The sequence below is a fragment of the Rousettus aegyptiacus genome, unplaced genomic scaffold (genome assembly GCF_014176215.1).
Source record: "Rousettus aegyptiacus isolate mRouAeg1 unplaced genomic scaffold, mRouAeg1.p scaffold_m13_p_2, whole genome shotgun sequence".
Classification (NCBI taxonomy): domain Eukaryota; kingdom Metazoa; phylum Chordata; class Mammalia; order Chiroptera; family Pteropodidae; genus Rousettus; species Rousettus aegyptiacus.
Genome location: NW_023416295.1, coordinates 19,477,975 through 19,502,559, shown reverse-complemented (window position 1 = coordinate 19,502,559; position 24,585 = coordinate 19,477,975). Strand labels below are relative to the sequence as shown.

The window sequence follows — 24,585 nt, the reverse complement described above, 5'->3', positions numbered from 1 at the left end:
TGATCATTTTCTCCAGAGTGAAATCCAGGGAACTGTCTCCACACAACATAGAACAAAAGGCCAAGCAAGTTTCCTCTTTGAAATTTCTGAGAGAAAAGAAGTTTTCGATCAGCACCAAGATTTCAACAGCTCACTGACCTCCCAGAGTGATAGTCATATGGGAAGGTGTGAAGGCCTGTTCTGCAGCTTACAGTTCACAAGGCCTTTATAAACCTCTCTAAAGAAACTTTAGCAATGTAGTTATTAGGCAACCTTTAACTTCTTCTGTGTTTTCTCTGGAAGTTGTAAAATAGATTTTTCTTTATCTGATCTGAATTGTACCTGTCTGTTAAAAATTTGGAGAGATAATAATGTGCTTAGTATTTTGACCTTTATAGAGAATATTGAACCTGCTTTCATTAAAATAGAGGTAAGCTTAAATAATGGATCTTGCTACTGTTCTGTATGCATGAATGTAAATGGATTAGCTGCAAATATTAAAATGAAGTATCTGTCTACAGGCACAAAGGCAGAAAAAATACCTTCCTTTTCATTGTAAAAACCATCTATGCTGTTTGCATTACTTACCATACATAGAAGCATGGGTTTTACTTGCAATGTATTTGAACAGAGACCATTAATCTTTTTTTTTTTTTTTTAAGGCTTAAAAATATAATTTAGTTGTAAAAGTTCAGTTTTTGTGATCAGATCAACATAAGTTTAAATTCTTACTCTAGGACTAGTCTTGTAGCCTTAGGCAATTATTTACACATTACTCATCTGTAAAGTGCATAATATACATTTCAGGGTTGTGATAAAGATTAGACCTCCTATTATCTAATGTAGGTTTACTTATTTAACTAAGCCCTCGATAAACGTACTTAAGAGAAATATAAAGACATTACAAGCATATATACATGTTTACTTTTAAAAATGACTATTGTGAAACTACTTACTTTATGTTGGACAATGCTAAGGAATGAAGATACAGAGGGAAAATAAAATATAACACATGATCTCTTACTTAGAGCTTACCATGTAGTTAGGAAGAAAAGCAATATATAAATAACATACATATGTGAATATAGCAGTTGTCCTAACCTAATGGAGGGGCATTAGGTCAGCCCACAGAACAAGGGACAATAAATTGACATGAAAAGGATAAAAAGAAATTATTAAAGCAGAGAGGGGTAGGGGAATTGGGAATGACCACTCCTGTCAAGAGACTCGGAGTAGGGAATGAGATTACTGCTATTGGAGAAGAGGCTGGACTTGGGCAGTAAGTGGGAAAGTGGTACCTGATGTGCTCACAGGGAAGACAAAAGCCCGCTTATTTGGGACCCAGTGGCCATTTAAAAGATTATGTGCTTTAACCAAAGAGCTGTGGAAAGTTGTTGAATGATTTTAAGCATGAAAGTACGTTTTTAAAACTTTTAAATATCATTCCAAATGCTTTGATGGGATTGATTTGAAAACCTGTTTTAACAGTTGGTAGGAGATAACAGTGAACTGTCCAGAGATAGGTATGATGGAAGCGTGATGCCTTCAGCTTTGCGCTTTCTCAAAATTGCTTTGACTATTCAGAGTCCTTTGTGTTTCTATACAATTTAAAAATTATTTTTTTCTATTTCTGTAAAAAATATCTTCCAATCCATGAACATGAGATATCTTTCCATTTATTAGTGTCTTCGATTTCTTTCATCAATTTCTTGTAGTTTTGGGTATATAGATATTTAACTTCCTTGATCAAATTTATTCCTAAATTTTGCTTAGTTGTGCATTTGTCATACACAGTCTTTGTGTTGAGGTGAATTCCTTCCATATCTAAATTCTTGACAGCTTTTATCTTGAAAGAATGTTGAAGTTTGTCAAATGCTTTTTCTGGATCTAGTGAGGTGATCATATAATCTTTTCTTACATTATATTAATGTGGCACATCACATTTACTAATTTGCTTATGTTAAACCATCTTTGCATCCCAAGGATAAATCCCATTTGATCATATGTATATGGTCCTTTTAATGTGCTGTTCAATTAGGTTTGCTAATATTCTGTGAGAATTTTTGCATCTACATTTATCAGGGATATTTGTCTACAGTTTTTTGTTTTTTGTTTTTTTCCTTGTAGTTTCCTTAATTGGTTTTAGTATTAGGGTAATGCTGGCCTTGTAAAATGAGTTGGAGAGGATTCTTTCTTCTTTAATTTTTTGAAAAGTTTGAGAAAAATCATCACCAACTCTTTCTTTAAATGTTCAGTAAAATTCATCCCTGAAGCCATTTGGTTCTGGGCCTTTTTATGTTAGAAGGTTTTTGATTACTGATTCAGTCTCCTTACTTTTTAATGCTCTGTTCGGATTTTCTATTTCTTCATGATTCAGACTTGGAAGGTTATATGTTTCCAGGTTTTGTCCATTTCTTCTAGGTTGTCTTATTTGTTGGCATATAATCATTCATTGTAATCTCTTATGATCCTTTGTGCTTATGTGATATCAGTCATAATATCTCTTCTTTCATTTATATTATTTAATTCCATTTTTTTTTCTTGGTAAGTCTAGCTGAGATTGCCAGTTTTTTTTTAACCTTAAAGAAGTGTAGTTTCATTGATTTTTTCTATTGTTTTTCTATTTTCTATTTCTGCTATGATCTTTGTTATCTCCTCTCTTCTACCATCTTTCAGTTTATTTTGCTCTTATTTTCTAGTCCCTCGGGATATAAAATCAAGTTGTTTGAGATTTTTTTAATATAAGCATTTATCACTATAAACATTCTTAGCACTGCTGTTACTGAATCACATAAGTTTTGGTATGCTGCTTCCAATTTCATTCATTTACGATATTGGTTTATCTTTTAACTTCATCTTTGACCCATTGGTTATTCACTAGTATGTTTAACTTCTACATATTTGCATATTTTCCAGTTTTCTTCCTGTAATATACATTCCTAGTTTCATGCCACTGTGATCAGAAAAGATAATTGGTATGATTTCAATCTTTTTAAATTTGCTAAGACTTGTTCTGTGACATAACACATGATTTATCCTGAAGAATGGTCCATGCGATCTTGGAAGAATGTGTATTGTTAGACAAAATGCTCTAATATGTCTGTTAGGGACATTTGATATAAAGTACAGTTCAAATCCAATGTTTCTTTATGAGCTTCTGTTTGGATAATCTATCTATCATTGAAAATGGGATATCAAAATTTCCTACTACTATTCATGGGTGTCTATTACTCTCTTCAGATCTGTTTAGGTGCTCTATTTTTGGTCACATATGTATTTACAATAGTTATATATTCTTCATGTTTTGTCCCCTATATAATGACCTTCATTGTTTCTAGTAACATTTTCTTCTTTAAAGTTTATTTTTTTGATATAAATATTGCTATGACTGCTTTCTTTTGGTTTACATTGCATGATCTCTTCTTTTGACAAAGTAATTTGAGTTTGGCTATTGTCGCTTAAAGAGCACTAGATTAATTTCTCATTGCTACTATACCAAATAATCGCAAATGTAATCACTTAAAACAACACAAATTTCACATTGTCTTTATCTATTCATCTATCAATGGGCACCTAGGTTACTTCCATATCTTGTCTATTGTAAATTATGCTGCAATAAACATAGAGGTGCATATATCTTTCGAATAAGTGTTTTTATTTTCCTTGGATAAATACCTAGAAATGAAATTCCTGGATCATATGGTAGATCAATTGTTAGTTTTTTGAGGAATCTCCATACTGGTTTCCATAAAGGGTGCACCAATTTGCAATTCCACCAACAGTCCACAAGGATTCCCTTTTCTCCACATTCTTGCTGACATACGTCATTTGTTGACTTTTGATAGTAGCCATTCTGACTGGTATGAGGTAGTATCTCACTGTAGCTTTCTTTGATTTGTATTTCCTTAATGATTAGTGATGTTGAGCATCTTTTCATGTCTGTTGGCCATTTGCATGTATTTTTTTGGAGAAATATCTCTTCATGATCTCCACTCATTTTTTGATCAGATTGTTTACTTTTTGTTATTGAGTTGTATGAGTTCCTTATATATTTTGCATGATTGGATAGATCATTAGTGAATGTATTCTCCTATTTAGTAGGTTGTCTTTTTGTTTGGCTGATGGTTTTCTTCACTGTGCAGAAATTTTTTTTTTAGTTTGAAGAAGTCCCATATGTTTATTTATTTATTTTTTTAGTTTGAAGAAGTCCCATATGTTTATTTTTGCTTATTTCCCTTGCTCAAGTTTAATGAATTAAAATCAAGGAATCTCCATACTGGTTTCCATAAAGGCTGCTCCAATTTGCAATTCCACCAACAGTCCATAAGGATTCTCCTTTTTAATGAATTAAAATCAAGGTAACAGCGGAGTTGATTCCTTTTTTGTTCCTTATTTCTTCCAGCTTCTGGAGGCCACTTAGGCATTCTTTGACTTGTAGCCACATCTTTAACCTTGACTTCCATGGTTACATCACCTTCTCCTTCACTAAATTCAAATTTCCCTCATCCTCTCTCTTATTAGGAGATATGTGATTATATTTAGGGCACATCCAGATAATTCAGATTAATCTTCTCATTTTAAAATAAATAACGATCTCACTTGCACAGTCTCTTTTGCCACATATAGTAACATTCATAGATTCTGGGAATTGAGATGTGGACATCCTTGGGGGTAATATTATAAAACTGTATTATGGAAACAATAAGCCCTATGAGTAGGGAAGTTCAGACTTATATAAAGGGGATGATAGTATAGGTCTTTTTAAAATGTTAGAATGAGTTAAGACTACAAAAAGTTAGGGGAGTTAGGGATGGACGAATAATTAGTAAGACATATCTATTCACCTTACTGAATAGGTTAAACAGATGTTACTCAAAGCTTTGTTCAGTCTTAAGTGCTCAAGTTACTATATCTCTGACTTGAGTGGGATCTATGAAGAAAATTCTGATTGACAGAGGAATATGACAGGCAGCAGTGGCAGCAGTAAAAAAATATGAGAAAGTCCTCAAATAGTCTTAGAATATTGATCACGTAATAAAGTACCTTTAGGAAGGCATATTAACTTTAAAACATAAATTCATAAGTTTGTTATTGAAACTGTAAAGAAAATTTAATAGTACAATATGTTGCACTATTAGTCAATGTGCAAACTGTTATTGAATACCCTCTTTATTTTATTGAGTATGTAATGTTAGTAAAAGGAGAAACAGCACTATTTATAAAATGCTTTAAGTTCATTCCTTATCTTTAGCTCCCCAAACTGTTATTAAACATATGGCTTTAAGTTATTCACCTGAATTTTCCTACCATAGGTCTTCTTTGAGGGAATAAACCCTCATGAGAAGAAATGAAATTATCATATACTGTGTATTAAAATATATTTATGGCTATAGGATAACAGGAAGAATAGTTTGGGGGTATGACAGAGTAAAGCAGAATTTCTCAAAGGATTTCCCACTGGCGTCACCCTCATAGTGAGCTGATATGTATTAAAAATGCAGACTCCTGGGTCTTCACTCTCCGTATAAATTACCACTATTATACTACTGTCCTTATTAGTTTCTTAGGACTGGCATAACAAAGATGCCACAAGATGGGTGGCTTAAAGTCAAATAAATTTATTCTTTCACAATTCTGGATTTCAAAATCAAGGTATTAGCTGACTGTTTCCTTCTTAGGGGCTCAGAGGAAGAATCTGCTCTCTGCCTCTCCGCTGGCTTCTGGTGGTTGCTGGCAACCTTTGCTTTCTTTGGCTTATAGCTATATAACTCTATTCTTTGACTCTGCCAACACTTGGTTGTCTTTCCTCTATGCGTGTGTATATCCTTACATGATGTTCTCTTCTCTGTTCAAGTCTGTCTCTTTATGTCTTCTCTTCTTAAAAAACAGAGTCTCATTGGTTTAAGGGCCTATTCTACTCTAGTATAAATGAATCCACATCTTAATTATATCTACAAAGACCCTATCTCCATATAAGGTCACATGCATGGGTGCCAAGAATTAGGACTTCAACTTATTTTTTTTTTGCAATACAAGCCATAATACTATCTAAACCATAATCTCTGGAAACTGGAGCCAAGACTTCTGCATTCTCAATAATTTAAAGTTTTTGCTTTAAAATTTTTCAACCACTGGTCTAGAGGCAAGTCATTAAATGTTGCTATTTGTAATAAAAACTGAAGTCTGTAGTAATCTTGGCTTTTATTGTTGAGAGGCCCTCCATTCTTCAGACTTTTCAGATTACAAATAGAAGGGGTGCCATTTCTGAAACTGTAACTGCTTATTACCTTTTCGATAAGAACACAGAGAACATTTTGTAGCATTGTTAGTAATTAGATATTAGGCTGTTTCGAATACAATAAGGAAATCTTATTTGAATTCTTTTTTTTTTTTATGAAGAATAGTGTATTAATGCACTATTTTTCTTTCCTTTTTTTTTTTTACAAAGTGTACTAAAAGAAAGGAAATCTTAGAAGTATAATTAAGATTTTCTGTCTCCTGATTACTTAGAATAATACTGAAGTCACTATAAGTTATTCACTTTACAATTCATACTGAGCTATGGTTTACTGAAAAGTTTGGCGAAGTTCATTTATTTTCCAGTGGAGACTGGCTGTGAGGTCCAATGGATGATTCTGCTAAAATGACAGCACTTGTTTGGAAATGCAGATTTACCCAAGAGAGTATGGGCTGGGTAAGAATATGGGATTTAGAGAAAGTAGGAAAATCAGTGACCTAAGCAATATTTCTTAAATCAAGGTAATCATTATTTTATAATGAAAATGCATTTTTCTATAATATACAACATTTAGAAGTGATAATGATGACAATATCAATTATACTATGATTTTATCGAAAGTCAAAAATTTTTGCAATGTTTTAATGTTATAAACTGTAAAATGCTTACTATTTTGTAGTTGTTGTCACTGTCACCAGAGAAAAACAAATAATATAATATGTTAAGCAAACATTGTTTTATTTTCCACTGGTGTCAGATACACTCTAATCCCTGCTCATCAATTCTTTGTCCCAATTAAATTCTAGATGTGCAGTGACTCATCGTAAAACTGGATCATATTGCTCTCCAAAAGGTTCAGTTATCAGTAATCAATTATAGTTTTGCAATTTTCTTTTTCTAAATTCATGTTTAATAGGTCGATTTTCTATCAAATTTCGGAAACACCAAAATCATAAGTAAATATAAGTTTATATTTCTTTTATATTCTTTTTTACAGACAATGTGTTCTCTCTCACTATTTGTCTCCTGAACCACTATATTAAAATTCATGTTTTGTGGATATTTTTATAAAGCACTAAGTCTGTTACTTATAAAGCCAATTTAAAATGTTTTAATTACAAGAGAAAAGAAAAAAATATTTGAGGGAGTCAAGCATAGACTTTTTTAGCCATTTAAGATCTCAAGAGATCACTTTTAATTCCTCAGTGTCTAGGCTTTTCTTAATAACTATTTATTTCTGCTATGTATACCACCATTGATGTGCTACCTGCAAGTTTATAATTCATCACTTGGGTAATGTAAATTATTTTTCTGCCTACAACAAAAAAGCTCTTGATATTTTTTTTGTTCCTCAAAAAGGCTTTTCATTAAGTAAATATTTTATCTCCACACCATATAATAGGTTTATATGTGTGCTTATACTATATAATCTACTTTTAATAGAAAAGAACATAATTGTATAAATATAAGTGTTATATATATGTATAAATATAAGTGTTATATATATGTATGTGTGTGTACACACACACATACATACATATAACACTTTGAGCCAGACATTCAGTAAAATGAGTACTATTATTAACCCTATTTTACAAATGATAAAACTAAGGTACGGAGATATTAAATAGCTTATAAAAGGTCGAATATTTAGCAGAGGTTTGCTGGGGTTAAAACTCAGCTATTTGTTTCTATAGTGTGCTCCTAGATATTATGATATGTAGGGTATGTTTCAGCATATCAGCAGGTTTCTTATGAAAATCAATCACTCTCTCTTCATTTTGGAAAGGATCATGGTAAGATGAAGAGAACATATTTTGAAATTAGATGGTGGGTCTAAATCCTGAAAATGATTTTTAATAGCTCTAGATATTAAAATATTATTTAACTTTCTGAACATCTATATATTCATTTTTTTCTTGCAAAATGGGGATAATTATACTTTACAGGGTAGTCATAAAATTTAAAAAAACTATATACTGAGAGATAAAGTCTGGCTTTTTTCCCCCTATTTCACTGAAAGATTACAAACACCTAAATTCAGTGGGAAGAGATAGATTATTTAATAAATTATACTTGACTAATCCTAATCAACTGAAGAATGTTTTGAAATTATGCTACACCAAAACTTCCAGATGGATTAAAATTTTCAACATAGTTTTTAAAATATGAGAAGACTATACCAGGATTATACACATAAAAAGAAAAGGAACAATCCATCTAGTTAACTAGATAAAAACACAAAATGTTTATCAAAAACAAATTTTTAAAAAATTACCTATAAGAGGGAAAGTTATACAGAACACATTGAAGAGACAAAAAAAATTAATGTAAGCTCTTTCAAATTCAGAAGGAGAAGACCAACTGCCAAATTGCAAATGAAAAAGCTCATGACTAAGTAATTTACAAGAAAAGAAATATAAATGATTAGTGAACATATAAAATGAAGTGCAAAGTCAACCAAAACATTTAAATTTAAAAGGCCTGTTTTTATATTTCAGATCACCAAAATTTAAAATCATGGATAATATCCAGCGTTGTAAAGAGTAGTGGAAAATATTCCTTATTGAACATTGTTTAGGAAGATGTAAACTCATCCAGTATTTCTGAAAGATGATAGAGCAATATATACCAACAGTTATTATATTACATGTAACTTCATTTACAGAGAAACTCCACTTCTAAGTAATTAGCTTAAAAAAATTTTTCATAGTACAAAGTGTTTTATAAACTAAGATTCACATTATCTCAGTACTAATAACATAAAAAATAGAAAATAAATTGTTACTATTAATATGGCAATTATTTAACATATTTTTAGTATATAGCTTATAAAAAGTAAGGGAAGAGTTTTATATACTGACATCTGGAAGATGCTTATAATATATTAAGTAAAAGACATAGATAGCTGAACAATAATTAAATATGCATGATAGCATTTATTTATGAAAATGTTTCACTATTTGTATCTCTATGTATACCAAAATCATATATTCTTTTAATATTTCTATTGTTTTAATTTCTAACGGTGATGAGGAAAGCATTATAATTAGAAATATAAATTTATTTTTAGTTTAAAAAGTTAATTATAAATTTAATTTTTCTCTTGTTTGTGTTGGGTTTAAGTGTATATGTACACATTTTTAAGACAGAGATGCATAAGTTCAGACGTAACTTAGATTCTGAAGAGGTGGCATAATATTCATCTTTTCACTGTTTATACTTTGGTGTTAAAAGTTTATGCTTAAATATTTAAAAAAACTTTAAATACTTCTATAAACCTACTCAAACTCCTTCCAGTCAGCACTGTCATTTTGTTAGTACCATAACCATATAAATAAAGGAGGCAGAAAATGTTCTTGCTTTTCATGTTCTAGAGTTTCCATCTCAATCTCTTCAAACCATAAAGTGTGCTTTGAAGTTTTTTACTTAAAAGAATAAGGCTGCTCAAGCCACTGTCACACTTTATAGATGAGGTAAAGTTTTCCCTTTATTGTCATTATTATTTTAAATCATGTTGAACTCCAAAAAACAGTTAAAATCAGGCTGCCTTTTTATTTAATTTTTTTTGAGTTACCAAGCCTGTACCCAGATTTAGATCAGAGCATTTTATGGAGATTTTATGTGTGTGTGTATGTGTGTGTATGTGTGCACACATGCATGTATGCCTGTGTATGCATATGCATGTGTTCTAGGGCTGTATACACGTGCATGTTCTGTGTATGCATTTGCATATACACATGTATATTGTATGTCTGTGTAAGTATATGTCTTGTAGCGACTATGCGTGTGTGCTCATGAATTATCTTGTTTGTGTATGGTATAGTAAGAGAGAATATCTAAAAGTGCAATATTTACAGTACATTTAATATAAAGCAAATATTTAAATTTTCCATTTGCAGACAATACTAGGATAGTAAAAGAGCTTTAATCACATGTGGGCAACCACTGTAGTCTCGATGTAAGCATCAGCAGCACAACCTCTGAGGTCAAATTTATAGCACAATTTCATTTCTGAAAATGCAGGATCCAATGTACTGTGAGACCGAAATCTAAATTTTGATAAATGGATTCCATGCAAAAACTGTTCATTTTAAGGTGTTAAAAATGAAAAGTTATATACTTAGTTTTATACTATAGCACCACAAAACTGTTTCTCCTAACTGCTTCTTCCTGCCACTGTAAAGTCCACTCTAAATGCACAAGAAAATATGTTCATGGTTTAAAAAATGGCTAAATTCAGTCTAAGAGGCATAATACTGAAAACTGAAGACATGTTAAATTTTTATTTTATTGATATTATTTACTTTCCTTTGGTTGTTTGAAAAGTTTAAAAGTCTTAAAGACGTATGGAACAATTACATAATTTTTTCCTATCTTGTTTTTCTACATTTAAATTCTTTCTATATTTTCTTTCTCCCATTTGCTTTTTATTCAGATTTATAAATGATAAAAAAAAGTTTGTGGTATTTGTAAAGTGGTTAAATGAATCAAAAAAAATGTTTTTCTCTCATTCTTTTATTTTTTTCTTTAGAATTTTTCTTTTTTTGGCTTCATCTTTTAATCTTATCTTTAAACTTAGTAATACTATTGTTATGTTTTCTGAAGGAAGTAGAAGAAAAGGAGAGTATAATGCCAATTTATGGATGTATTTATAAATTAATCTCGAAGATTATTCTATTTTACTTCTGTGAATAATCTACTCCATCTGAGGAATGTACAAACACATATATAGTAATGTGGGGTAAGAAGCTTAAGTATTAGAATGAAAGAAAAGCAAGCTTTCTGTTAGGAATCTCAAAGGTATAAAACCAAGAAAATAATCCAAGCTAAATCAAAGGATAAATCTCATTCACAGTGAAGATGCATATTTTGATATATAATAAGATTTTATACTTCTTGAGTCTATGTGGAATAGAAGAATGTATAGTAATTTAAGTCCACTCAAAACAGGAACTTCATTTTGCAATAGATCTCTTTTCTCTGGAAAATATTTTTAAAGATCCAAAATAGCTAAGATATGAGTTCCTGACAAATTGTTATATTTTATGAAAATCGCTAACCTAAGCTGCCTTAAATCTTTTTAAAAATAAGGTGAGGTATTAATAAATAGATTGATTTGCTGACTACTTAATTTAGTACACTTAAATCACGTTGGCTTCTTGAGTTTATATTTTTGAAAAATGTCCTGTACTATTTATTCACATATAGAAAAATGAAATTAATCATATGTATGCATATCCTTGTGATTGTTCCAATGGTGAGAACAAAGAAGACACCTTGAGAGTAAAATTGTTTCTTAAGGGATATGACTTTTATAAAAGGTCTGATTCGTCATATCCAAAATGAGCATATGCATTTGTAAACAGATTGTTTGAATTTCGAGTCTCTTTATTTGATATTTATCATGAGTAAGTCAGACATTTAAATGCATAGTAGTGCCACCTGTAAGATGTAGAATAGAGTAGTACTCAGTAGAAAGACAGAGAAGATTTAAGTATTACTCATTAGAATATCAAAGTATAAGGTAGAAGTGGCCTAGTCAGTTTCACATAGCCATGAAAACATCATTTACTCCTGTGTAACAAAGAAATGATGAAGTGGATCAATAAGTAGCAAAATAACTGAAAAAAGAGATAGTGACATGCCTACATAAATGCATTTATGAGATGAACTTTTTTCTTGAACAGCATTTTTACATGTTTCAGAAGAAAACATCTTTTATTTTTTTCACCACCCCCAAAAGGCAAATACTCTGTTATTCTACATTATCAAACACACCGAAAGGAAACAGAAAATTCAGTGGAATAGTTTTCCACAAACTGACTGGATCCAAAGAATTACCTAGATGCTTATTAAATACTTAGGTTTCCAGGTTCCATTTATACCTACCTATTGAATGCAAATCTCCACAGGAGTGTTCTCATGATTAGGCAAGATTTGTAAAATATGCAATATGCTATAAAAAACATGCAATATGTTAGAAAAAGTCACCTATGCTGATTATTTTATAGCAATTCTTCTTAAGGTTTGAAAAAAAGAAGGCAGCAATTCTGATCCACTGTTATTTTACCTGTTTGGTCCAATGTAGGATGAGAGAAAACTATTTAAAGTTTCTATGTTTCAATGTCTGGGAAATGTACTTACTACAGTTTTCAGCTTTCCTGTTGTCCCGGATCACTATTCTTTGGTTGATAGTGCTGAAGAGTGTAGTCCAGTTAATGGTATGATAATAACATAGGTTGCTGTTGTCAGTAATATAGATATTTCCTGCACTGATTTCCTTCAGGGACTGGAACTGCAGTGAAGTGATGCCTTGTTGCTTGAGGATTAGCAATGAGAGGCCACTGAAGAGAGGAAAAATGGAACAATGATAAATATTTTCTGGCCAAAACATTCATTGTTGAAGTAAAATGAGGATGTTGCATCTTACTCTAAAAACAATGTAAATAAAGCATAAAGAGACAGAATCAATAAATTTGTGCTCAGAATAATAATTTGTTTTACATGTTATATAATGGTGGTATTAAAAGTAATATCTAAAAAGAAAATGTTCTGTTTTTAGAAGTACAAACATTATGACATCTCTATCTTAGTCTACATATTAACCATTGACATATCTGCTCACTGCCTTCCCCTATGACCCTCAAATCTTAAATTCCTCAAGAATAACAACCCTTGTTAATATGAAATAATTAAAAAATGTACATGGAGTGACTTCATCTACCCAAAGAAAGACACTAATTATACTCTATTTAATAAATTTAGAGTGCTTTCCAAGGGTAAATATTGCAGAGAATGACTATAGCTATTTAGCTTTAATTTATTCAGAAACGAAAGTGTAATTGTAATAGTTGAAGGATATAAAAGTAAGAATAGGAGATATTCAAAATTAAAGAGAATGAAATTAAACTGAAAATTGTTAAAAATACTCAAAAGGCTAGGACAACTTGGGACAACATCAAAGTTAAATAAAAACTTCACTGTGGAAAATAACTCAAAAAAATTTGGTTTAATTTAATATAGTCCATATATCATAATTAAATTTCTTTTCAATTCTCTGAAAAATAAATGTGCTTCCCACATTTTGGTCAACTGATAAACATTATTTTACATTTTGAAGATCAACGTGGCCCCTTTTTATTTATTTATAAAACCAAATATAGTTGTTAATACTCAGATTATAGCTGTTAATACTTAGATTTTTTGTATGTGTTTTATATATAAAACATGAATAATATATATACACACACATGTGTGTGTATATAAATATATACATATCTAAAATGTGTGTGTGTACTCAACTGAGATATAATTCATTCTCTCAAATTTTTGCTCCTATCACAACCGCCTTGAGTTATTGATTATATTGTAAGTATAATGATGCCTTAGCAGATTTATAACAACTTATTCAATGGATATTAAATTGGTTGCAAAAACACTTGAATAGATATCTCTAAACTATCAATTTTTTATTAAGCATTTCCCCCTTTACCTTTTAAAACTTCTTACAAATATAATTGTTTTAATTGCAAAATTGAATGGATTTTATATGAAATATTATTATAGACTTTGATGGCAATATTGATTTTAGGTCTCTCAGATTTAAGTGGAGAAATTAAATCAAAATAATCCTTATGTAAACCAGGTTTTAACTGTTCATAAATAAGAATTTCATATAGATAAAATCCTAAATAAAAGCAGTGACTTAATAAATATTAACTCTAAATATTTTATGTGAATAAAAAATATTGACATTAGAACTTCAGAGCAATATTCACTGAGAGCTGATTTTTCTGCTTACTATAACCATCACTGATTGTAGTTTGGTGGACTAGTTTCTGAAACATTACCTCTATGACACTTGGTTCAAATGGTAGCACCAGAGACGAAGTGAGAACTTCTTGGTAAAACAGCATCAGTATCCCATATACCTCCGCCAGCGGTCCCTAGTCTTTTTGGTACCAGGGACCAGTGATCCTATGAGAACCTAATGCCTGATGATCTAAGGTGGAGCTGGGGTGCTGATGCTAATGCTGAGGAGTGGCTACAAATACAGATAAAGCTCCACTTGCTAGCCCACCGCTCACCTCCTACTGTGCAGCCCAATTTCTAACAGGCCATGGACCAGTATCAGTCCATGATCGGGGGGCTAAGGACCCCTGACCTATGCCATTTCCAAGTTATCCAATTCTATCCTTTAATTATGATAACATATAATCAAAAAAAGTTTAATTTTGTGGTTCACATAATGCAATTCATACCTGCAAAACAATATTACTTTAAGTGACAGGTGGTTGAAAAATCAAACTGTATTCTGAATACTTTAAGCACAATAAGGGTATTTTTCATTGAGTTTACATTTGAAATTAAAAGTTGAAACCCAGTATTTCTAGAATCGGTAAATCCATGAGGCTGATAGCTATGACATAATGTAAACATGATGCTAATCTTGAAATCTGGGAGACCTGCATCTTTGAACATGTACATTTACCTGTAGAGTACTCTCCCACCAATGGTCACCAGGTTAGAAAAAACACTGAAGTCAGTCATGTTTGGGGGCCATGACTGTATGTTCAAGAAACCTATAAAAGAATAGGGTGGTAAAATAATTCAGAATATCACTGTCTTAATAATAATGTTTAATACTGATTATTCTTAAAATGTGATGAAAATGTGTTAAAAGAGAGAAAGAAAAGAGCAGTGAATATTCCTATTTTTGAAGCATTCTAGCTCATATTTCTTCTTCCAAAAATTATTATCTAAAGTTTCTAGGCTACAATACTCAATAGATAATGAATATCAAAATAATGAGCACCAAGAATCTGTTTCTCAGATATATAGAAACATATATATTCAAATATTTAAAAATTCTTAATTTAATAATTTATTCTTTTAAAAGAAAAAAATTTGGTCTAACTAAAGAGAAAGATATAATATCAATTTCTCTGAAATCCTTTATCACTTTATATACTCATGACATCAGTTGTCTACCTTGCATTCTAAGGCATACATATATACCCAAACCTCCTCATTTGAGCTTATATTCTTTGATAGCAAATCTATTTTTTATTCATATCTATGCACCTATATCATGTACTGTAACAACTTGGAACATATTATGTGGTCAATAAACATGTGCTAAATGAATGCTACATCGCATCCGTGCTCAGTAGTACTTCTTGTATAAAAGAAAAAAGAAAAACATAGGTTCAAAGACAAGTTGACACTTGCAAAAACAGCAAAATCAAAATTACAAGAATATTATATTTTTTAAATTCCATGGGCTGACAAAATGTACACAAATGCTAGGGAGTAAAGGTACCCTCATTTAAAATGATGTACAGTTTTAAATATATAATTTAATTTGTGTGGTAGATTTCAATCTTATGTAACATTTTCAAGAAAACACTAAAATCCACATAGTTTATAGTGCAAAAATAACACTTGAAAAAATTACCTGTTATCTCTCGGACAGTCCGAAAGACATTCAGTTTCTCTGGATCTATGGCTTCAATTGCATTGTAAGGGTCCCTAAACAACAACAACAAAAACAAACAAAAAAAAACAAGACATAGAGTCAAATTTAAAATTAAATAAGGAAGTAAAAATATAAGAAATGTGACAAGTTATTTCATTCAAACTGAATTTTAATTAGCAATAGGAAGGTTAGCAATGTCTTGTCCAAATTTTTCTATGCTAGCAACAGAAGAGAATCAAAAGGTGCTTTTGAGATGGTTTTTATGACATAGAATGTGAGTTCTTCATCAAAGGTTGCTCCAGATCTAGATAAATGATTCAGTTTGACTATCTTGAAAAGATTTTCAAATATAGTAAGTCCATTTCCAAAGATTTTATTTTGCCTTTAAAATTTATTCTTAATTGAGGAAATATACTCAGCAAATAAATTATTTTGGGGGGAGAACAACTGCCTTTTGGTTCCTCAAAGCATTCTAAACCACTAAAAGCACCTGTAATTTTTAAGAAGGATAAAAACAAACACATAAAGTCAACTTTTTTGCTGTATCTTCACATTTACCTATTAGTGAATTTTCATAGTATTTGTAATATTGTATGAAAGTTACTCCATAAAAATTATTTAGAGCAATCTTGTTCCTATCTGGCTTATTTATATTCAGTTTTATAACACAGAAACTATTTACCTCCATCTATAGGAATCATACTATCACTTGAAAACAAAATTTACAATAAATTTAATAATATTCATAAGGTACTGTAAATTTTTGAGATTTTTCAAAATACCATCTTCTAATACATATATTTATAATTACTGTTTACAAATATATACATGTATATATACATATGTATGCCTTGTCTTTTAAAACTGAACATAAAATATATTTTAAAATTAAACATTTAATGGCATATTTTCAGAGGTTTTCATATTAGGAAATTTTTTTTCAGGTGCAATATATTGACCATACAAAATAATTGCATACTTGAATATTAAGCCAAACATAAACCTAATAATATCAAACACTTCTCAGTAATTCAAGCAATGCTTACAGTTTTTTAAGGAATATATAGTGTTTTTAATGCAATAAAAGCTTTAAAAGACATTCTGTGCTATCCTGAACAAGTAGAGACCTCACGTGACTTTTCATTGTCCACTCTCTAAGAGAGATCAAACCTTCTACGAACAGTGAAATTTTTAGGCTTTTTTTAAGAAACATGTATCCACCTATAGTAATCAATTGAGTTTTTTTCTTGGTGTGGGTATCTGCTGTTTCATCAATCTTTCAGAATGCTTTTGCGTGTAAGGTGGGGCGGGGATAAACACTAGGGTACAGTGGTCCATTGAATGGAGTTTTTTTTTATATATATACGGTATTCAATCAAGGTGATTCAGAATCCCCTAAAAGATAGGCAAATGGACTATCTCTGAATCCGAATCAATTGGTATTTATTCATTCTAGCCTTAGAACCTTGAAAAGAATCTCTAGTAATTCCAGCAAACTTGATATCTGGAACCACCTGGTACTGGCTCTTTAACTTGATTCATCAGCATGTTCTTCTACACTGTGAACCATACTATATCTTTAAAGAAAAGAAAAAAAAATCTTAAATTACTTTTCAAACTAAGAAGTGCCATTGATACAATGTATGACTAATTTAACATGGCTTGGAGAAACATTATAAATGAGTTCCCCTATAATTCGCACAGTAATAAGATTTTCTTCAACATGACATAAAGATCTCTTTAAGGCTTAATGTCTAAATTAAATGTTCAGGGAAACTTGTTCCATTTATAACTAAAGATATACAGAACAAATGACCATGGTTTTGATGAATAAGAAGCAAAAAAATTAAATTCACCATGTGGGAAAATTCTTGTTGCTATCCTATTCTAATGTGTAAAGCTTGTGTATGTAGAGGAAATATTAGCTCTACAGTAGTAGAATGAGCTTTCAATATTTGGTTTTTGATGAAAAGCAGTGTACAGAACAGCTCTGTTCATATAATCAAATATTCTGTGATTATTGGGAAACACTCAAAGCTCACGGCAAGCACACAATAATGGGGCTAGTCCCAGCCTTTACTGAGAACATGTCCAGGTTGCCAGGAATAAAATGAATTCTGAACTGTTCATATGAAGCCCAACGAACCACAAAATTTTGCACACTTAATCTTAGAGATTCAGGACTCTCATAATATTTGGCAGAATCCCACTTACCAACTTCAAAGTACCTCTAGCAGGTTTCATTCTACAGTCACTTGAAATACACTGTACTGTAAAATCCAGAACTTTCCTAGCTAAATTCAGAGCCATGAGCAAGAACATTCATTGTGTTTGGTGATCCATTATAAGCTCAGCATAGAGAAAGAGAAATATATTTTCACAATTCCATTGAAATCTATTTTTTCACTCAACCCATTATCATTTTTCCATTGTCTATCATCATTGTAGTCTATCATCTAAGTATTTTCTTGTCAGTGTCTCATTGTGACTCAGCATGGGCATGCTTATTTGGAGAGCATTTTGTTGCCCTAAGCATATGTATATAAATAATGTAAAAATGACAAGCCATAAAAGGGGATTATTCCTAGGAATAACCCTAAATACTGAGTTTTTCCTGTAGTTTCCATGCTAAATAAGGAGAATGCCTAGTCTAATTGTGGCAACGGCATTTTTATGCTATAAAATAAACTCTCTTATTTCTTCTTTAAATTATGACTAGAGAATTAAAGTCACTTTATAAAATTATGTATATAGGTAGGCTATCTCATCCATGATCTTCATTTCAGAATTAAAAGGGAAGTATTAAAATGATTAATGTATAAGTGATGGATGTTGGGACGGATTTGGGCTGAAAACTACTTATTTAATACAATTCGTGAGACTGTTTTCAAATTTTTTCCAACACTGTTGGACTTGAGGCCAATTCATTTATTATATCTATGTGGAATCAGGAAATGTGAATCAAGTGGTTATGTCTTCTTATTTCTCAGAAGACATTGTTAACATGATATGATCTGTCATTCATGGTAATACTTGTTTTCAAAGATAGTTAAAATGTGGGCATATTGTTTTATTTACTGTAACATACTTATTATATTATATAGATGCATCTAAATATTGACCCAAGTGTCCTACCCAATGTGGCCAAGGAAGGAAAGACAGCAATGGAAATGGATTTGGAGAGTCAATGGGGACTATGGTAAATTTGACTGATTACGTCTCATCTCAAAAGGCGTAGTAAAACCCAGCTCGAACAGATCATTGTCATGTGAGAATGTGAGCTAAGAGTAACCAAGTCCACAGATATTTTTAAAAAGTTATAAATTTTGATTTTATTTTTAAAAAAGTACTCTTGGACCAAATATAACATATCTGGGGAAAAAAGTGCATATATACTATTACAGTATCTAGCATAGACCCATATTAAAAGCTACATTTTAAAGTAAAGAAATACTTTATATAATAAGACCTACAGTAATTTACTTAAATAGAAAGAAAGACATTTTATTATTTATCTTGCAGTTCCTATTTGGACATATTTATTCAAAGTGTGTTAAATTATTTTGCTTCTGGAAATAACATGATATATATTTAGAGTAAGATTTTGAATTAGAATATGTGAGCGATACTCTTTATTTGTAGCCTGTAGCAATAATATTTAGGGATTAAATGGTAATACAGACAAACAGATAAAATATAAAGTAAAATTATTGACATTTCTATTGCAATTGAAGGAATAAAAATTTGGTTGTTTTCCCAGTTAAAACCAGCAGGTGGTTCTATAATGAAGAAGGCCAGAAATGTTACAATTTTTATTACTAAAATGAAATTAATTTACTAGATCTCTTATAATAGTACTAACCCCTCACCTAAGAAAAAAGATAAGATATATCATGGCAAAGAGAAGTTCTGAAAACGCAGGACAATTTCGACTTCTTGATTTTTTTTCTGTGAAATACATTTTTGAAGAAATATTAATTTATGTTTTCTTAAACTAATTGATTACAAATTTGATATAAATTCCTCACAACACCTTTTGACATTGTTTCTCTAAACATATGTAAAAATATGCCAGACTTGCTAAAATCTATAGATTTAATGAGAATGTTCTACAAACACATTTTGATTTATATATAACTTTATATTTTTGAATCTAAGGAGTCATCGATCTCATAATCCAGATGTGTCCCAAACTTTGGTTTACTGTAACTGCTGGTGAAATCTGTCATTTGATTTTGTTGGACAATAACATTCATGTAGGATGGTACTCTTCCAGGTCCAAAGGATTCGAATGAACAAAGCTGAAGACTCTTTAAGCGTTGTCTACACTTTGTAAAATAATTTCCTGCAAAAATTAAATACTTACCCGTGAATACCAGTGACAAGAAAGATCAAATTCCCATTGATTTTGGTGCAGTTTATGAATTTGTCAATGTTACTGGAATCCACAGTCTGTGCTGACATCAACGATCCTGTGCCAATGCCGTCACAAGCTGTGGAAACAAGACTCAGTCAGGAAATTGAGAAATGTCTTCTTAGTCAATAAATCATTGCTTTCTCAGTATAAGATAACAGTATTTTTTTCACTATAAAATGAAAAAAAAAACTTCATAAAAAATAAATTGCTTTCTAACAAATAAAATAATAATTCACTCATGTAATGTTTACTACTTGGCCTGTTTTATAATACTGTCCCTGAACCATTCTCTAGTGACTATGATACATAAAAATTCTATTTTAAGTCAAGACCTAGTATATACACACAACAGATACATAACTAAAATGAAACTTTCAACAATCAACACTTACCCATACTACATAAAATTACCTATTTTCTAATCCAGCTTAAAATATCATTTTTAAAACTTTTTAAATGCTGGTCACTTAAAATAATTTCACAGCCTATTGATGGTCTACAACTCACAGTTTTAAGAATACTGATCTAATTAACCATATAAATAACCACACACACACACACACACATACTAATGACATGAGCTGTAACCAGAATGAAGAGACATTCAAAATTTTATATTGAAATTGAGTACCTTGTTTGTTGTCTGAAGGCTCCACTTAAAACACATATACACACACAATTCAAAAACGTGTGTGTGTGAGTGAAGGGGAGACAGAGAGAGAAAGAGAGAGCTAGGGAGGGAGGGAGATAATGTAGTCTAAAAGTAAGTGTAGTTTGCCCTTTTTAAAGGCAGTCCTTGATACTTTGGAAAGCTTAATAATATTCAGGAAATTTGGACTGCATTTTTTGTCTTGCGTAATTTGCTTCATTCCAGAGAAGAATTTGAGCAACATAGCTGGAAGGTATTTCTTCCTCCACTAAAATTCTAGAACATAAATTATCTGTGCTATTTAACACTTATGGTAAATGTCCTTGTCATTTCATATAACTTGTCTTTTGAATATTTTTTAAAACCTGGAGAGTAAATGTCACATTGCATCTCTCTTCATAACCCTCCTTACACATAGCAGATTGTTTTGTATATGGAGGCAACCAACTAATATGTGTTCTTGATGCTAAAATAATCATGTGAACCATTGTTGTGTACAATCCTCCTAGGATTTGCTGCACGTAGAATAAAAAGCAACTTTATTTCTGAGTTCCTATTAAAGTTAACTCAGAGTGTTATCTGGATCATTTTAGCATATATCATTTGAAACCAATAATACACACTGTACAACAGTTGCTACTTTAGGGAATGTTTCAAAGTCATAGAAAGGTGTGTATGGGAAGGTTTGGTTGGGGGAGTTTTGTGTTCTGAGAGGTTTAGTCAGCCTAACAAAAAGTGAATGAAATTCAGTATAGGCCCCTGTTCCAGCCTACATAATCTCAGCTATTACTCACCTTTTGGGCAAATATCAGTGCAAGGTTTACACATTTTAATCCCATTTTCTTCTACTTCCATTTTGGAACTAGGGCAGGCACGCACACAAGAACTAGAATCAACCACAAAGTTATCTGATAAAAAAAAAAGAGGTAAAATTAGCAATAATGTTGATATTCAGCAAACAAGTTTAAAACAAAATATTTTAAGGTGTGAAAATGATTACCATCATTGATAGTGTATATGTATCTTCCCCTGAAACAACTCTCTGTCTAATATCACACCCTGAAAAAGCGTCTAGAATCGTCCACATTCGAATCTAAGGGCAGCATGTGTTAACAACCAGCACTTGCTTGATGACTACACCACATCCTAAACTGTCCCCAAGACAGAGTGAATTTCTTTTATAGACTTAGGAAACTACATGACATTTACTTTGTGTTTTTCAATAGTTCCACTTCATTTCATGTCATGATGCAAGTCTGAAGTCTAAAATACTTCAAGTTCCATGAAGCACAAATGAAACCGAGGTTAAACTGCCTTGGATCAAGAGAGTGCACTTTCAGAAGGAAATGTTTAAACTGTGTTCCATTTTTCAATGGAGTGTCATAGAAACTGTCCCATAGCTTTATCTGAAGAAAGAAAATGAAATATGAAAGGGCAGCACTTTAGGAAAGGTATACTAAATAAACCAGGGATATCTAATTACCTGACACATTGGTACAATGTTTAGAAGTCTAGTCATCTGGAATTTGCCAGAACATTCTTTCTCAAGAAAAGGACACATTACTGCATTTAGAGGCTTCCGCGATAAAGGGAAAACATAATTACTGCCAGTCCACTTTGGATCTTGAAAGCAGCATCCTTCCATGTCTAGGAATACTGCCTCTGGCCCAGTATTCAGTGATATGGAAGGCTTCTGGCCTTCCAGGGGGCCCAGAGAAGTAAAGGTGCTGGTCCAGATTGGGATGCAAGGAATTCTACTAGTTGGGTCATAAAACCCAAGAGGCCCTAAGAAACCAGAAGTATCTATGGTGAGAAAATATGCCATATGGAGTTATGGCAAGTCTCAACTGGAAATTCACATCAGAGACCTCTAGGACTCCAGAGCTGAGCCATGCCATCTGCAGCACAGAGTTCAATGCCATTTAACAAATCGCTCCTGACATGCTTCTGGGTCTTAATGGAGATAGAGCACCTATCCATAGGTCATTGATTGATCTTATAGCCAGACTTGTCCATCACTAACAAGGTTTTGTTAGGATCACAACATCATAATGGTGTTGTGATAACAGGTCTGACAGCAATCCATTGTAAGATGAAAGCAGTAGATTTAGGATTAAATATAAACAGTGGCAGAGGTACAAGTAAACTACATAAGCAGGTGGTCCACACCCACATGTCATCCATCATTGTACTGGCACCTCCCACTCAGCTCCTACCTGTGGCAGCATCATTACTGCTATATCCAAGAGATGATGCAGCACTTACGACAAGCTGATAGAGGAAGACAGACACTAAGCTTGGTATGTGAGTGCTAGCAGCTGAAAATAGATGGCAGCTGCCCTGCAGCCTCACTAAGGAGTGGACTTGAAAGATAGTCACAAGGAAAAATCCTACTAATGAGCATAGTTCTGGGTGGTGCAAACGATCATTTACTTTGTGTGGAAGTGACCTGAGCTTAGAATATATATGGACTCCTGCGCAGTGGCTTGCCATGGGAAAAGAAATACTGGAAAATCTGGAATTGAAGGGAATCTAGGGTAGAGGGGTATACATGAATGCATGAGAATGGACACAAGGTATAAAGATGTTTTTATCCCAAGTAAAGAGGCACTTAATTGAGACTGCATCACAGCCTCAGTCCACTTCCTTTCCTTCCCCAACAGGTCTTGATTCTGAGAACACTCGTTAACAACCTAATCTCAGGGAACCCAACCTGAAGCAGGTGTATATACTGTGTAGCATGTAACCATCCTTTCTTCAAGGTCTTTAGGAATACCCCTTATTCCATATTTTTGCAGTAACTTATGCCAAGTAAAATAAATAAAGATTAGAAATAGACTTATATAGTTACGTTCAGGTTTTTCAGCCAAATGAGTTTCAAAAAAAGATTGTTGTTTGGCGTTTTTGATTTTCAGAATTCTGGATTATGGCATGTAGACCAGTCTTTAGAAGCTAAAAATCTTTGTTTTTCCAAGATAGCTACAGTTTAGCAACCTTGGTTATTTGCAAAGTCCATCAAAGATTTAAATTTTAAACAGATAAATACCAAAATGTTTTAAATTAGTCTGTAATGTGACAGGCCTAAACTATCCAAGAAGGTTTATGAGTTACCATAGCTAAGGTAACTGGACATGTAATTTCACCAAATAGTTCTTGGTGTTTGGCCACTTGCCATAGTTTAGGAGTTGAGAGCCTTCAGATGACCACTGTAAAGGATAGCACAGAAAAGAAAAATTCCCAAGTTCAGATTTTTCTGGTACTTTTTCCACTCCAGCCCAACATCTGGGCCTCAACCTCAAGCCCTGAATTAAAAAAAAAAAAAAAAAAAAAAAAGCACACAAAATCTAAAAACAATAACAACAACAACAACAACAACAACAGAAACATGATTTTGACTGTCTTTGGGGTAAGGCACCATAATTTGAAGGTGGTAGAATAAAAGAATATTTGTCTAAAAGTAAATATTTCATAATCTAGTCCCATCCTATAATACTTTCAAGTCCCTTATTTTGCAAGGAATGGAGATGGAGAGATACAGGGTAATTTTAGATAAGAAGTTGTTAGAAGAAAAACATAAGTTTGGATATTAAAGTGTTTGATATGGAAAAATCTCTACTTTCCTAGAGTTAGAATGCTTATGACTTTAAAATCCTTAATCAGAGGCATGCTAAATTTATTTATACACACACACATACACATACACTCACACACACATACACACATATATGTAACATTACTTTAATCAATATAAAAATATTTAATAATGATGACCAGAATTGTCATTGTTTTCAAATACGGCTTTTTATATACTCTTTCTCTGA

General features: G+C 31.8%; 1 protein-coding gene across 6 annotated transcripts in view; it reads right to left on the bottom strand.

Annotated features, from left to right (window-relative positions):
* The window catches only part of ERBB4 (erb-b2 receptor tyrosine kinase 4), a 944,884-nt gene that overhangs the window by 256,217 nt on the left and 664,082 nt on the right, over positions 1-24,585 (bottom strand). For all 6 annotated transcript variants that reach the window (XM_036236254.1, XM_036236256.1, XM_036236258.1 and 3 more), the window contains exons 8-12: positions 21,559-21,672; positions 20,065-20,191; positions 15,678-15,751; positions 14,712-14,802; positions 12,365-12,564 (exon numbers count right to left, since the gene is read on the bottom strand). In XM_036236254.1, coding sequence (XP_036092147.1) covers positions 12,365-12,564; positions 14,712-14,802; positions 15,678-15,751; positions 20,065-20,191; positions 21,559-21,672 — 606 coding nt within the window. The remainder of the gene's footprint in view (positions 1-12,364; positions 12,565-14,711; positions 14,803-15,677; positions 15,752-20,064; positions 20,192-21,558; positions 21,673-24,585) is intronic.